The sequence below is a fragment of the Pinus tabuliformis genome, chromosome X, assembly GCF_031772625.1.
Source record: "Pinus tabuliformis cultivar Carrire ecotype Pingquan chromosome X, CPIR1, whole genome shotgun sequence".
NCBI classification, from domain to species: Eukaryota; Viridiplantae; Streptophyta; class Pinopsida; order Pinales; family Pinaceae; genus Pinus; species Pinus tabuliformis.
This window is the reverse complement of record NC_142308.1, coordinates 673,656,138-673,673,694: the sequence shown is the minus strand read 5'-3', so window position 1 is coordinate 673,673,694 and position 17,557 is coordinate 673,656,138. Positions and strand designations below refer to the sequence as shown.

At 41.4% G+C, this 17,557-nt stretch overlaps 1 protein-coding gene across 7 annotated transcripts in view; it reads left to right on the top strand.

The window, feature by feature from the left end:
• Positions 1-17,557, top strand: part of LOC149141775 (uncharacterized) — a 451,055-nt gene that overhangs the window by 138,887 nt on the left and 294,611 nt on the right. For all 7 annotated transcript variants that reach the window (XM_089448792.1, XM_089448790.1, XM_089448791.1 and 4 more), the window contains 2 exons: positions 15,988-16,101; positions 16,223-16,310. In XM_089448792.1, coding sequence (XP_089304918.1) covers positions 15,988-16,101; positions 16,223-16,310 — 202 coding nt within the window. The remainder of the gene's footprint in view (positions 1-15,987; positions 16,102-16,222; positions 16,311-17,557) is intronic.

Genomic DNA, 17,557 nt, shown 5'->3' with positions numbered 1-17,557 from the left:
ATTAACACAATTTGCACTTCATTTAGGCATTTTAGTATAGGAAGGTCCCAAGCCTCATTAAAATTTTATCTCCAACATAAGTTGGTTGAAGTAGACATCTTAGGGAACCTCTACTCCTCTATTGACTCCTCAATGTAAGATCCATATCTTTTGGCGAGAGTGAGGTCTGCGGATTGAAGAGTTAAATTGCAATCTTGTTATAGAGTTAATTAATAAAATTAACCAAGAGCATTTTCCATTACATTTACTTTTACTTGTCTCTTAATGGTTTCAGTTTTCATATGCAATGTCTATTCCAAAGGCAAGTATTATAATCTTTTCAAACAAGTGTTTTCTTTTCATGCTTCAAGTCTAATTTCATATTGATGTCTTGGTTTAGCATTTTTTTTTACATTTCCAAATTAACTACTAATTGTTGGGTTTTGGCAAGATATGTTTCACATGTTTTGATTCATAAATTTAATTATCTCAAAAACATTTTTGTATTTTGCAATATCTTGTGCTAACAAATTTTTGTCACATTTCAGGGTTACTTTGCTCTTTTTTTTGAGAGCATTGCATTTTACTTTCAGCAAATATATCTTTAAATTTGTTGAGCAATTTCCTTATAAGGCACTGGTTTTATGGTTTTCTCATGTTAATGACTGGCATTGTTATTTCATGTTGCTCACATCATATTTGCTCATAAATCCCTAAATGTAATCCATTTTCACCATAATATTCTCCTAGAAACTCACATCTTTTAACTTAACTTTTCATTAGGGACCACTCTCCTTAGCTAACCTAGGAGATATCTCAAATAGAGAGAGTCAGGATTAGTGTGACAGCCCCTTCTTTGAGTTCTCTGCCACCAAACACACCTTGTGGGGTTGAAGGCTTTTCTCTCTAACTTGTAGGTAGATGTAGGCGGTAGGTAATAACATTTTTGGTGCCATTGCCGGGGACAAGATTTCTTGTACCTAGGAAATCAACTAACCTTTTGGTTTTAGCATGTTTGAACTTTAGATTTAGATTCTTTCTCAAGTGGTGACTCCACTCAATCCAAATTTTGCAAGAGTCTCTACTAGGAGAAATTCAAGTGGTCTAGTTAGCCCCTCCCCTGATCTTGAAGGGGCTTTTTAGAGGAGGGTGAATAGATTTTCTCATAGTAGAGCTCTTGTTAGCAATGTTTTAAAACTTCGACTCCGACTTCAACTCGGCCGAGGGTCGACTCCGACTTTGACTTGGTATCGACTCGACCGGCTCGATTTCAATGACTCGGTCGTTGTAAAAAGTACATTAAATATTTATTTTTTATAAAAACACATAATTTTAAAGATTTTCATTCATGTTTCCAAACACACAACATTAAAATATAGATAGAAGACAACATATGATCAAAGTAGGCTCATGAATATATCCATTATATCAAAATGGCACCCAGTGCACTTTCCAATACATACACGATGATGATATAGAGATCAAAACAAAAACACATAACCAAGGAGGCTATAAATGGCCTCTACAACAAAAGTCTATGACCAGTACTACTAGCTACTACTAGAGTTGCCAACATCATCTGGCTCAGTGTTACTTGGGAGTGGGAGCGAAAGTGGGGAGCGAGAGCGAAAACGAGAGCGGGAGCGACATTTTCAGAAGCTCCTGGTTTGGGAGCGAATCCTAGAGGAGTTCGACAACCAATGTCACTAACATCAAGGTACATAGAGGGATTGGTGCTCTTGATTAAATACGAGTTCCATACCCTAATACATGACAAAATTCAATGGAAACATTGCAATCCTCCAATCCTGAAATCCTGAAAAACTGATAAGCCTGTTGGATTTTGAATGAAATCTAAAATTCTACTTTCTCCATATGAAATCCAATGAGACCGGAACCACTCTCAAACATCCTAAGTCATTTCAGGGTAATGTTAAAAATTTAAGTAAAAGGATGAAAATGAATATTGAGGAGAATGTCACTTTTACTTTAAGAATTTAACATTACCATGAAATTTGAATAGCATATCAATACTAGGAGAGGGGAATGGACCCCAAATAGAATTTAACTAATTTAGACAACACCTTGGAGTTCCCAACACTCAGCTAACAATTAAAATTTAAAAAAAAATATGAAAAATCACATTGTTTTTGGGGGTTACAAGCTGCATTCATTGACTCGGCTGAGTTATTGCAGAATCGGCCGGGTTGACCGAGTCCTCCCATTCCATTTTTTTTGCCGGGTCACAAAAAATCCCAACGACTTGGATCAACTCGGCCGTTTCGGATTCGATTCAGCCGTTTTTTTTAAACATTGCTTGCTAGTCTTGGGCAAGAGGCTATTTCTGATATTCATTTGATTTTTCAAGAACAAGTAGAGCCTAGCATCATGAATGATCTTTTTTCTTCTTGTGACTTCACTAACATAAATGACTATCTTCACAATATCCCTGACAAGGCTATTGAAAATTTGCCTTCCTTTCAAGGTAACAATGCCATTAGTGTTACATCACATGTGAAAAACTTTAATGATTGTATCTTTAAATGGTGTAACACTGTTAATTATGAGGATGTGAAGATGAGACTTTTTGTTTTAATTTTAGAAGAGGATGCTCTTGATTAGCTCATTGAGCAACCTACTAACTCATTTAACTATTTAGAAGCCATTCTAATTGCATTTTTAGATAAGTTTGGAGAGAAGAAGGAAAATAGGCATTTGATTAATGCCATTAGCAATACAAAGAAAAATGAGAATGAAACCATGGAAGAGTTTAACAAAAGATTCAATGGATTAGTAAAAGGCATGCCTGCTACTGCTAAACCTCGTGATGAATTTATTTTATGCTCATATCTAGATTCTTTTGGTGTTGACACTGCTTATGAGTTGAGGAGGAAGGAGCTTGCAAATTTAGGTGAGCTCAAACTGAAGCCTTACAAATGGAAAAGGCTAGAAAGCAATCAGGAAAGTTTGAACTTCTTGGTTTCACTAGAGAGCCATCGAAATCGAATGATTCGAAAAGCAAGGCCAAAGAAGAGACTATACATGATCCTATTAAGGGTTGACCCAACTCATCAAGAGTATGGAAACAAATCACACTAGTCAAATGAATGCTATCCAAAATTGATTAGTAGCCATGGAAAGAAATCAAGGTGGGAGATTCCCAAATAGAGGAAATGATAGATGACAAAAGAGAGGACTTCCCAATGACCATAGGCCACCTAATCCACTTGAGCCTACAAACTTAGTTGATGATTCCAGGCCTTATTGTAGACCTTGTGATGACATACATGATGAACTCACTTGTCCTTATGCAAGAAGGATCCTAGAAGGAAATATGGTGCAAACAAGTGAGCAAAACAATGTAGTTGGAAAAGAGCATCATTTGTCCTTGGAAAATTGGATGGGAGTTATGGAGAGTAGTCAGAAGGTATTAAAAAGTCTCCATCCTCCCATAGTGTGAATAATTTTGAAGATTTGGATAGGATCACTGAGTTATATGGAGAAAAGCCTTCATCAACTCAGATTCTAGAGGTAGCCACGGATAAAGAAAGGGGAAAGAATAAAGAAAGAAATCATAATAAAACTTTCACTCCACCCACATCGAAGTTGAATATTGACTTGAGAGGATGGATTAATAATGCTAAGATTTTAGTTCCTGTCACTGATATCATGAAAATTCCCTCCCAAAGATATAAATTGTTGAAAGCCATTGATGCTCCCAATGGAAAAGAAATGTCTAATTTTTCTAAGGATAGATATGAGGATGCCCCTATCACTATGAAAAGTAGTGATATTTGTAGAGATAACAGAGACCACCAACCTTTTTTCATCACTATGTTGGTCAATGGAATGCTTTTACACAATTGTATGTTTGACTCTAGGGCATCATTTTGTGTCATGACTAAGAAAGTCATGAATTAGTTAAACTTCTTGATTTCTAGACCCTACCACAACATTTGTGCGATGGATTCAAAGGTCATTGAAGTTTGTGGTTTGATAAAAGATCTTGAAGTCCACTTCGCTGTACATCTTGACATTATGATCACCATGGATATTGTGGTGATTGATGTGCTTGATGCTTGGGGGATGTTATTGTCTAGAAAGTGGGGAGTTGATATTGGGGGTAGTTTGCAAATGGATTTAAGTTATGCTACCATCCCTAATAGCGAGGGCATCATGGTTAGATTGGATAGGGAGTTGGACAGAGTTTCATGTAGAAAATCCCAAGGAGCCTCATAATGAAATTGTGTATGAATTTGATAACTTGGGAAACTATACTATCCTGGCTAATTCTTTTCCTTCTTTGGAGAAGGAGGTGGATTGTAAGAAAGATAGACTTTGGCACATGAATTTTGTGGTTCCCATTCTAGGTATGGTAATGGTGTTTGAATTGTCCTTACCTCCCCTCTTGGCCACATATTCAAGTTTGCCTATAGATTGGAATTTGATGAAACCAACAACGTAGCAGAGTATGAGGCTCTATTGTTGGGTCTTGAGTTGGCAAAAGACTTGAGGATAAAGTTGCTTAGCATCAAGGGGGATTTAGATCTAATCATTCTTCAAACCAAGAATCAATTTGCATGCAAGAATGATAGATTAAAGAAATATCGAAATGTTGTTTGGGACAATATGGAATATTTTGATGCATTAGATCTTCAAACAATTCCCAGGGAAGGAAATAAACAAGCTGATAAGCTGGCTGTTGCTGCCTCTGCATTACAGCTTGGAGAGAAGTTGATGGATGATAAAGTTAAGATGGAGATTATCTTCAGGCCATCAGTTCCTGATAATCTTGAGCATTGGAAAATCTTTAATGATGAAAGCCAAGTGGTTCGTTTTTTAAATAACATGGAGGAATTTTTTGAATTTAAGGCTAGCCACAAAGAGGAAGGCTATGATTATGAGGAGTGTAATATGGTGACAAATCCCACTCCTAGGGAACGTGTAGCCTTACGGCAAATTTTTGATAGACATGATGGTTCGAAGAGAAAAGATGATAAGAAAAGGATCCCGGTTGGGATTTGAAACGTTGACGAAAAATGGTTCGTACTGTGGATTCTCCGGTAACTAAGTCAAAAGAAAATTGACTCAGGAGAATTCATTGAAGTGAATATTGGTGCCCCTCATGATCCAAAGATTATTAAAATAGACAAGGGTACCAATGAACAAGAAAGGAAAAATTTGATAAATTTACTTTATGAATATAGAGATGTTTTGATTTTTTCATATGATCACTTGAAAGGTTATAGGGAAGATGTTATGGAACATACTATCCCTCTTAAAAATGAAAATGCCAAACCCTTTCGGCAGAAACTTAGGCAAATCAATCCTAAGTTATCTCCCTTGTTTTCCAAATGCCCATCAAGCCTCTTCTTATAATCTTGTCGTTGATCAATCTACGACCCAGATTAGAATCTAATCAATGGCTCAGATCATTTTGGCTTGATCCTCATCTTCTTCTAGAAGTTTCACCACCAGTTTAATTAATATCCTTTAATTATTTTAATTTCATAAGTTTAGACTTAGGCATCCATTAAAAATAATTAATTATTTTAATAAAACTGTCTCCGGGTGGAATTTCCCAAAACGATTTCTAGGTATTCTGGAATACATGTGTCCTAGCCTCCTTGCAAATTTTGAGGCTTAGAGTGCATCCGATGCTACTAGAAATCAACACTCCCTCTTAGTGAGGAATGTGCTCTAGTAATGCAACTTTCTGAAGCATCACCCTGATTCTATAACATCTCCCTTTGCGCTACTGATGTCTGACATATCTGCCCACCAACTACGGTGCAAATGCTGCATCCGTGCTGCTACTGACTCTACATGTTGCTACCAAGTGCATCTGCACTGCAACTCTTCTCCAACTGTTGCTGCTGCCTTCTACAACAACTGCAACGAGAAAACATCCAAAATACTGAACTAGTTGTGTTCAGCGTGATGCATTGTTGCTGGAGTTCTGACTACTGCTAGTCTCTGTGCTGACCCTCTGAAGCCTCTGTGTTGTTGCTGACACTGCACTGTGCCAACTGCACTGTTGCCAACTCTGTTCCGCGCTGCTGTCTCTGGCGCTCCTAGCCAATGTGACTGACTCTGGCACTCCTTTGCACCAACTGACACTGGTCCATCCCACTGCTTCTGATATGGGCTCTCGTAGCAAGGTATTGATCCATGAAGTGGACTCCTCAATGGACTCTGCCCATCTGTGGTTCTTTCGAACTACAGTACTAGATCACCGCACCTCTCCCCTTGGAGGTATCTGGCAATCTTGGAAAACTCCTCCTCGATCTTAGCGGTTGTAGCCTGTGGATCATGTTTCTCGTCCTTGTCCTTCTTCTTGAGAGGATACTGTGTAGTGTAGTGACCAAATTCACCACACTGGAAACATTTGATCTTTGAGACGCCCTTCTTCCGCCTCGACTATTCCTGCTACCCCTTTGATGCAAGGGCTGCATTCTCCTCCTCCTTGGGCTTCGACCCACTGCTGTTGCTACCATCAAGTTTGCACTTGACTAAGTCTCGCCTCATCTTGCTGAAGAGCGGCCCACATCCCTTCCCAATCCGACAATCTCTCTCTTCCCAGGATACTCTGGACAAACACTTTCCATTCTTCTGAGACTGAATTCAGGGCCAACCTCACCATCTCGGTGGGTTGAGGTGTTGATCCTACAACTGCCGACGAGTCTTGGACCTCCTTCTGCATCCTCATGCATCTCATTTTCTCCTCCAAGTACATATTTTGCTACTTGGAAGATCCTTGATACAACGTAGCCAAGGCATCTCACATCTCTTTGGCTGCCCCTTTGCTAGCAATGTGACATACAACGTGATCCCTCACTCCGTCGAGGATCAACCGCTTGGCCTTCGCCATCTCAACCTTGTACTTCTTGAGCAGATCCGCATCTGCAGGTTCAGTTACTACACTATCGACATAGGCTTTGAGATTATGCTCATTCAGAAGGCATGAGATCCTAGCCTTCCAGATCACATATTTGGATGCTTTGTCCAACCGATCTTGATCTCTCAGCCCTTTAGATGTTGTCTCTGCCAACAAAATGTCGAACTGCCTCCTCTCTCCTCTGCGTTGCTGCTTGACTGGCCTACGCACTCCCTGCTGGAGTTAGTTGATATGCTCCTCTCTACTGCTGCTCATCAATTGAGAAATTGAATTCCTTGGCTAGGAATTCTCTAAGGAAGAAATTCCCTCAGAAAGTGTCTCCTCCATTCTTCTGATGTTTTTCTGCCCAACAACTGTTGCAGAACACTGCGTCTCACCTGAAGACTACTCTGCGCTGAAGCGTCTACTACGCTGCTCCCTCTGCCGGTGACAAATCTCGATCTGGAAATCTTACCTCTTTGTCAACTCACTCATAGAGAGATCTTCCTTGAGAATCTTGCCCTCCTGGCCGGGACTGCTCAATCCCTCTTGGGATTTGATCTACTGCCTACGCAGCACTTTAATCTCCGTCCTTCTCTTCAATGCTCGACTCTTTTGGTCTGCTCTCTTACTTCACCTGCGCTTTGATACCATGTGAAAATTTGGAATCCATGAATCACCACTGTAGCAACTGATTATATTTCTCCTACTGAATCAAGTTATTTACAATATTATACGGTAAACATCTAAATAAATACAACTGCAACCTTGAAAACTTAAATAATATGCGGAAACAAAAACTGAGCAAGAAAGAAATAACACACACAAGTGACATCATTATTTTTGGACAAATGTCCCTGGAAAAACCCAATGCGGGAAAACTAGTGTAGCAACTGAGGGTTTGTATTATTATGCAGTAATTTCTGAGTACAATTCTTCAGATGCCCAAACTGGCAATCCTATACAGAGATCTAACTAGACAAAAAGATAGTGAGATGATCTCACCCTGTCACTGGGAAACCCGACACTGATCTGCCCTGGAGATGAGCCTCTGCACTGTCTTTGCACAGTACTGAATCACACCCACATAGTTGTTGCGTCACTGCTGCTGGGACTGCGCTGCACCTCCTCTCGATCCTTTGCTCACTGGAAACTTTGGCCCTCTGGCCTCTTGGTCTCACACCCCGGCTTCGACACTAGATCTTGACTGTTCCCCAACAGAAATACAGACTCCCTCTGAAGCTCTGTGCTGCCACAACGTAGCTCTACACTGCCTCTGCGTGTCCCAGTGTTGCCTCTCTGGACAACTCTCTGCCCTCTCTGCTTTGCACACTTCGGATCAGGAAAAATTCCTCCGAAAAATTATTCCTGTTGCTCATTACAAGAGATCTCATCGATCATGTTCTCCGGCAACTGATGCACTGCTATCTTGAGAAAATCGATCTCTGATCTCTTACCCGATTTGTTTTCCAAATGCTCATCAAGCCTCTTCTTATAATCCTCTCGTTGATCAATCAACGACCCATATCAGATTCTAATCAATGGCTCATATCATTTTGGCTTGATCCTCGTCTTCTTCTAGAAGTTTCACCCCCAGTTTAATTAGTACCCTTTAATTATTCTAATTTCCGAAGTTTAGACTTAGGCATCCATTAAAAATAATTAATTATTTTAATAAAATTGTCTCTGGGTGGAATTTCCCAAAATGATTTGTGGGTATTCTGGAATACATGTGTCCTAGCCTCCCTGCAAATTTTGAGGCTTAGAGCACATCTGATGCTACTAGAAATCAACACCCACATCTGCCGGGCAATATCTTTGCCAGCTATGTGAGACACCACGTGTTCTCGAACCCCATCGAGAATCAGCCTCTTTGCTTTCGCCATCTCCCTCTTGTAGGCCTTTAGTAGATCTGCATCTGTGGGTACAACTACCACACTATCGATGTAAGCTTTGAGATCATACTCATCTAGAAGACAGGAAATTCTTGCCTTCTAGATCACATAGTTGGAGGCTCCCTCCAATTGATCCTGATCTCTTAGCCCTGCTGATGTCATCTCTGCAAAAATGTCGAATTCCTCCTCTTCTCCTCTGCGCAGTTGCTGATTGGATTTTCGCCTCCCTGCTGGAGTGGTCAAATATGCTCATAGCTACTGCTGCTCTGCTCGGAAAAAATCGAACCTTGAGGAAAGAATTCCCTCAATGTGTGTTCTTTCTTCCTCCTGACGTTATTTTGCACTAGCAAACTACTGCAAAATAAATGTGTCCCAGCTGAAGATTTGCTCTACAAGAAAAATGTTGTGTCTCTCTGCCTCTGGTAAGCTCTGATATGGAAAATCTAATTTATCTTTCGACTCTCTCTAAGAAATAAACTTTTCTCAAAAAATTGACCCTCCTGGCCCAAGGACTGCGCTGCCCCTTGAGGGTTTTGAACTGCTGCCTCTGTAGAGATTCAAAATTCCTCCTTCCTTATGCTATTGAGCTATCTGGCTTACAGTCTATGCTCTGATACCATGTGAAAATTCAGAAACCCTGAATCCTACTACAACAATTGATTTGGTTTCTTCTATTTGTTAAATAACTGAACAAATTATTTACTGCATCCTACGGTAAATATCGAAACTAATACACTGTAACCTTCACAAATACAATGCTGCGGAAGAAAAATAATGCTGGAAGAATAGATACACATGCACATAATTAACACTTTATTTTTTGGATCAATGTCCCTAGACAAACCCAACTTGGGAAAATCGATGCAACAACTGAGGGTTTTATTATTATGCAGTAGTAAATCTGTGTACAAATCTATGGATGCTCAAATCAAGCAATCCATACAGAGAAATGACTGACAGAAGCCTAAGGAGAAAAATCTCATTCTCACCGATGATTCGACATTGACCTTGGCTCAGGATGAGCTCATCTCTGCTGCCTCTACACAATCCCTGCGTCAGCCTAGGCAATTCTGTGTCACACAACTCAGACCAGCTTCTCTCTCGCTTACTGATCAACTGTTGTCTGGGAAATGGACTCTCCTAGCCTTCGGGCTCTCACTTCGGCTGTTGGCACTAAATCACTGCTTCTCCCTAGCAAAATACGACTTCCCCTTTGAAGCATTGCACTGTCTCTTTTCTTTACGTTGCCTCTCTATGGAACTCTTTGTCTCTCTGCTATGCATTGTTGGAATTTCTAAGTTTAACCCGTTAGAAAATATTCCTGTACTATCTGGTTTATTTCTTCCTACTTGTTCAATTGCTTAACAAGTTATTTACCATGTAAATACTCAAATTAAACACAAGTACAATATCAACATCTACAGATCATCAACTGAAAGAAAACAAGCACACAAGTGACAGCGTTATTTTTGGACCAATGTCCTCAGAAAAACCCAATGCGGGAAAACCAGTGCAGCTATTTAGGGTTTTATTATTATGCAGTTTTCAGAATACAACTAGGGTGCCAGAAATGGCTCACCCAACAGAGAATGCCCTCGGCAGTAGTACCTCTCCTCAGAGATAGATATTCTGGCTGATAAATCACCGGATGAACAATCCCACAGTGACAACTGCAGCTTCACTGCTCTGTGTCACTCTGATAGGGACTGCATCACCTTATTCGGCTCACCAGCGCCTAGTCTATCCCACGAAATCCTCCCAGCGCTGCCTCTTGGCCTTGCGTCAGCTCTGCTAGCCTCTGCGTCAACTTCTAGAGCTTCTGTGTCAACCCCTAGACCCTCTGCGTCTCACATGCTGGCCTCTCCTGGCTTTGCGCAGCTCCTCGCTGCCTTTGCGTAGCCTCCAGCTGCCTTTGCATCAACCTCTCCGGGGTCTGCGCTGTCTCTCTGGTACCAACTCTGCGTCTGTGTTGTATATTCACTACCCCTTGCTGTTGATCATTGATTCTATCTCTCTTAGCAAACCCCGCTCTAGAGAATAGAATGACTGATCACTCTGGTGTGTTCTCCAACTGACCCTCAAGCCTCCTCTTATACTTTTCTTGTTGGTCCATCAACGATCGAGATTAAATCTCTAATCAACGGCTAAGATTAGATTTGGTTTGATCCATGACTTTTGGGCCTTTCTAACCCAGTTTTATATTAATACCCATTAATATTTTATTTTTCTTAAGTTTAGACTTAGGAATTCCATTGAAAATATTAATTATTTTAATATCTTCAAAGCGGGTACAATATGTCCAAACCATTTCTGGGTCTTGGAGATCTCATGTGCTTTAGCCTCTCCACCAATTTTCATGGCTAGAGCACATCCGAAGCTACACCAATCAACACTCCCTCTTAGCGAGGACTGTGCTCTAGTAATACTCCTCACTGAGTATCACCCTGATCATCCAGCATCGGTCCCCGTGCTGATGCTAGGCCTCCCTGCCCAACATCCTCTGCACTGCTGCATCCTGTACTGCTGCCCATGTCCCTGCCACTGCCATTGCTGCATCTGTATGACAACTCCCTCTGCATCCGTGCTGTTGCTGGTCCATACACCAGCACTGCATCCCCTTCTCCTCACGCTGCGTCGTGCTACCGCATACTGCTACTGCACTGCAACCCGGTTACTGAGAAGTAAGTAACTGATCCACCCAACATTTGACAGCCCTGTCAGGCTAGAAACACTCCCGATGCTAAAGCTTCCTCTGCCGCTAACAACTGCTCCCTCTACTGACCTCTGCGCTGCTGCAACAACTCCCTGCATCTTGCACCGTTGCACACCTCTTTGTGCCATCCTACACTGGTGCAACACTCCCGTGCCCCTCGCACTGTTGCAACCTGCTAGCCTCGTGCTGTCTCGAGACTCCTGCACTGTAGCACTCTTTGCTGCTCCATTCGCATCCGTCTCTGCTGACAATCGCCAATCCTGCTACTCCTCTTCGGGGCTCCCGTAGCAAGGTATAATCCAAGAGGTTGGGTACCTCAAGGATCCTGCCCCTCATCGCCTGTAGTCCTTCTAACTACAGCTCGATGTCTCCCCACTTCTTCTCAAGTGGGACATGAGCACTCATGGCACAATCGTCATCCTCCTCGACTTCTTTCTCCACCCTCGCTAGCGCTGCCTTGGTCTCAGAAGCCTCTCCCTTGCTCTTCTTCCTAGGACACTGGTTCGCAAAATGACCCAGCTCCCCACAATGGAAGCACTTGACCTTGGAGAGGTCCTTCTTCTTCCTCTTTTCCTGCTTTCCCTCAGATGCTAGAGCCGCATCCTCTTCTTCCTCCTTCTTGATTCTAACCCCTTTGCTGCTACTCCCCGTCTTGGTTAGCCGTCTGATCTCTTCTTGACAAAGCACTGCCCACAGTTCTTCCCAATTTGGAAGCTTCAACCTGCCTAGTATGCTCTGGAAAAACACTTCGCAATCCTCGGAAACTGCATTCAGTGCGGTCCTCACCAACATCTCCTCATCCGGCGTGGCCCCTATGGAAGTTAGCTGGTCCCGGATCTCCTTCAATTGACCGAGGAAGACATCTATCTACTCTCGCTTCTGCATCTGGTATGACCGCAACTGGTATTCAAGTAACATTTTCCTCTGCACGGAAGTATGCTGGTACAATTTCTTTAGGGCCTCCCACATCTCATTTGCTGTATCCTTTTCGGCAATATGTGAGACCACATGATCCTTGACCCCATCAAGGATGATGCACTTCGCCTTGGCCATTGCCTCCTCGTACTTCTCATTTTCAGCTGGGTCAACTGGGATCGCTATAATTTTCAAGGCGAAGTCCTTGATGCGATATCTTTCTAGAATGGACAAGATCCTGGCCTTCCAGACCACGAAGTTGGACGCTTCGTCTAGTCTATCCTGATCTCTCAGCCCATTCACTGCCATCTCGCTACTCTTCTTTCGACTCCTCTGAGTCTCTTAACTTCCCGTCTGGAAGTTCTCGGTTCGACTCCCTCTGAGTCTCAATTTCTCTTTTGGAAATCCTTCTGCCAACGTCGGGTTGCCCCACTCCGATCATCTGTGCAACTGCACCACTGATCTAGATTCCTTGGCTAGAAATCCGCCTCAGTAGCAACTCCCTCCTCCTTGGTCTTGCTCTATTAGGCACTGTTCTAACCACAATACCCCACCAGCTTCGCTCCGCAAATTATCCACAGCCTCCTATGCCCCAGCGATTGAAGAACTGAGCCTCTAGGCTCTGCGCAATCCTGACATCGGCAAAATCTGCACCTCTTGGCCACAATGTCGATCCTTCCTGACTGAGAAAGATGACCGGGCACTGTGTAGGTCAGGTCTGCTCCTCTTTGCCTCTGCGCTGATCCTCCTCCTGACTCAAACTGATGATGCAGGCCCTTTGCATCACCCCTTCCTTGCTGCTTTCTACTAGGAACTACTTCTGTCACTCGGGGCAACGGTTTCTGCTGCTACTGCTCTGCTAGCTAATGCCTTTAGTTATCCTGTGATCTGCAACCATGCTTTGATACCATGTTGGAATTTCTAAGTTTAACCCGTTAGAAATTCTTCCTGTACTATCTGGTTTATTTCTTTCTACTTGTTCAATAACTTAACAAGTTATTTACCATGTAAATACTGAAAATAAACACAAGTACAATATCAACATCTATAGATCATCAATTAAAAGAAAATGAGCACACAAGTGAGACCATTATTTTTGGACCAATGTCCTCGGAAAAACCTAATGTGGGAAAATCGGTGCAACTATTTAGAGGGTTTTATTATTATGCAGTTTTCAGAATACAACCAGGGTGCCAGAAATGGCTCACCCAACAGGGAATGCCCTCGGTAGTAGTACCTGTCCTCAGAAACAAGTATTCCTGCTGATAAATCACCGGATGAACAATCCCACATCGACAACTGCAAATTCCACTGATCTGCGTCACTCTGATAGGGATTGTGTCACCCTATCCGGCTCACCAGCTCCCAATCTATCCCACGAAATCCTCCTAGCGCTGCCTCTTGGCCTTGCGTTAGCTCTGCTAGCCTTTGCGTCTGCTTCTGGAGCTTCTGCGTCAGCCACTAGACCCTCTGCATCTCACACGCGGGCCTCTCCTGGCTTTGCTCAGCTCCTCGCTGCCTTTGCGTAGCCTCCAGCTGCCTCTGTGTCAACCTCTCTGGGCCTTGCGCTGTCTCTTTGGTACCAACTCTGCCTCTCTGCTATGTATTCACTGCCCCTCGCTGCTGATCACTGATTCTATCTCTCTTAGCAAACCTCGCTCTAGAGAATAGAATGACTGATCACTCTGGTGTGTTCTCCAACTGACCCTCAAGCCTCCTCTTATACTTTTTTCGTTGGTCCATCAACGGTCGAGATTAAATCTCTAATCAATGGCTAAGAGTAGATTTGGCTTGATGCATGACTTTTGGACCCTTCTAACCCAGTTTTATATTAATACCCATTAATATTTTATTTTTCCTACGTTTAGACTTAGGAACTCCATTAAAAATATTAATTATTTTAATATCTTCCAAACTGAGTACAACCTGTCCAAACCATTTCTGGGTTTTGGAGATCTCATGTGCTTTAGCCTCTCCACCAATTTTCATGGCTAGAGCACATCCGATGCTACCCCAAATCAACATGCACTCACTGGACTGGTAAATCTTTCTCCCGACCTTACTATCTCTGCCCCTCTCTCACTGCTTCGATCTTACTGAATCACCTCCGGCAACACACAACTACTACTCTGAAGATCGATTTCCCAGCAAAATCGAATTCTTTGGTGTCTCAAGTGTGTTCTCCAACCCCCATCGAATTTCTTTTTACAATCTCTCATTGAGACATAAACGATGAAGATTAATACATAATTGATGGCTAAGATTGACTAAAACTTGATCTATGTTTTCTTCTAGAAGATTCTCACCATGGCTTAATTAATACCCTTTAATTAATCAGTTTTCCTAAGTTTAGACTTAGGCACCATTAAAAAAGATTAATTATTTTAATCAAGTCGTCTCTAGGTGGAATTTCTAGAAACAATTTCTGGGTTTTGGAGAATACATGTATTCTAGCCTCTCCACCAAATTTTGTGGCTAGAACACAACTGATGCTATAAAAACTAACACGCAGTCTGCTACACGCTCAACTTGGAACAACTGCAAATAAAGCCGTCCTGCCTGTTGCTCACTGGGAAATTGTCTCTCCGACACTCTGGAAATGTCTTCCGGCCTCTGGAGCTGATAACTAGCTTCACCCCAGCAAAATCGAACTACCCTTTGAAGCTTTTGCACTGCCTCGGCGCAACTTCCTGGAGAAATTTTGACCTCTCTGCAATGTACTCACCGGATCTAGAAAAATCTTCATCCGTCCTCATTGTCCTTGCCCCTTTCTGTCTTTGCTTCCCTTTTGAAGCTCGAACTCTTCTGGCTACTGCCTCTGGAAAATCGAACTCTCCAAGGAAATCAATCTCTAGTGTGTGTGTTCTCCATCTACCCATCGACTTCTTACAATCTTCTATTGGGACTCCAACGGCCAAGATTAAATCTTAATCGATGGCTAAGATCATATCAGAGTCGATCCGTGTAAGTTTCTAGATGATTCACATCTTATCTCAATTAATACTGATTAATTAACCACTTTTCCTAAGTTTAGACTTAGGAAACATTTTAAAATAGGCTAATAATCTAATTGAGACACGTTTAGGTGGAATTTCCAGAAATGATTTCTGGGTTATGGAGAACTCCTGTGTTTTAGCCTCCCCACATAGTTTCGAGACTAGAACACCTCCGATGCTACAAAAACTAACAAAGAAATACGGGATGGTGAGAGGTGCTTGACTGGTACAAATGATGGAGAATCATGGCATAATATCATGTACTGAACAATGTAGGGCTGCTGGCTGGCTGGCTGTCCAATAAAGGGGAAATTTTTCTCCTATGGTTGGTTACGTTTGTCATTAGTTAGTCTGCTTACCTCGAGTGATGTATGTCTGAGGCCCCAATTGTGGGCCAGATGGGAAGGTTCTGACGGGATTTCTTATAAATGAACTGCTAATGCAAAATAAGGAGATTATTTTGATATATTGTAAATTATAAGGATCATTCTTTGCTTGTTAATTTTGAATTCTTTAGAATCTCAAGTAGAATGATTACAGCAACCTCTTTTCTCTTTTATCCTTTTATGTGAATCAGAGAGTTAGGACTGAAATTTCAACTTGATTTTACAGCTTTTGGCTGATCATTATCCAAGGGGGAATAGAGAATTACGTGGCTCCTATTTTAAGGCTCATGGACCAAAGGATACTGTTACTTGGTTTTCATGTCATGGAGTGCAGCTTAAGGTAACTTTCAGTGCTTCTACTATGTAGTGTATAGAACAGGCTCTTTGAATTGTTTGTTTTCTTTACTGGCTTTTACCATGTGCATCCTAAGCAAATCCACATTTGCAATGTGCGCATCCAGACTGAGGAGGATGGGAGAATGTTTCCTGTAAGTGACAGCTCTTCTACAATTGTTGACTGCCTTCTGAGTGAGGCCCATAAGAATGGAGGTATAATGCATTTTAGTTCACTCTATGAATCTCTATGCAATATTTCAAAACTAATGTAGGAAATTGCATATTTTATTGCATGAAATTGCATATTCAGTTCTGCAGCAAACATAAACAATATTGAAAATAGGGGGAATATATTGTTGCTTTGCCAGTGGTGGGAAATGCATTTTTGTTTTTAGTTTTCTAAATTATTGGAGATGTGTGAGGGAAGGGACAGGCTCAAACAAGCACGTCTGTTAGGTTGGATTTTTGAAGTGCGTTTTATGAAAGAAAATAAGGAATCCAACTAAACAAAAGATTCTGTTGCTAATGCTAAACATTCTGTTGCTGAACAGGGGAAAAAGTGCTCTTTGTTGTCTTTTTGATCTTTCACTTTTTTTCTTGACTTGTGTAGGACAGTTGGTTTATCATAACTTTTGTCATGTACTGTCCAGTTCGTTCAAAAAGATGACAGAACAATAGTTGTCTGGTTCCAAGAATAGTTGGATGTGATGTGTCATTATTACCACATGAATTGTAATAACATACAATTATTGTCAATAAGATAGTGACACGTACCAATCTGGAAGATCACGTTTTTTGTTTTGATCACTGATGTAAGTATTTAACAATTTGATTGAGAAAATGAGTGTATCGTGAACAAAATGAGTCTAATGTCAGTTCAACCAATGAAAACATAAATAGTCTGCTGATTATTGTGTTTTAATACTGGTTCCTGTTAAAGAGAGGTAACTTGCCAGGGTAAGAGAATGATAGCTGACATGGGATCAACTTTTGGGTTGTTTCTTCCTTATATTCATGATGCATATTGTATCTTCGTTTCTAGTGTAGACAAAGTAACCTCAAGACACATCAAAGACAACCAATTACCTGCAGATGTATTTCGTCCACCAGGATTGATAGCATAGCTCCTTGTGGAAACCTCTTTCATTTCTTACCAAAGATCTGACAAAATTCATTTCACTATGATGATATTATATGGTTAGTGATGATAATTTGTTTGGTGTAAAGTGGAATATCTGTACCCATAAGTCGTATTCTACAGGATATTTGTAAATCTCATATATCACTCCACCTGCCACCTCAGGTAAACCTTCGCTTGCCTCCATCTAAGCCTTTTCCTACCAAATTTTTGTCCTCTTATATATATCTAATGGAATATACAATGTATGGAGAGTGGTTATTGTGACAGTTCTTTTACATGTTTCCTTCTCATGCAAGCGTTTTTGTTGATTTCATCATGT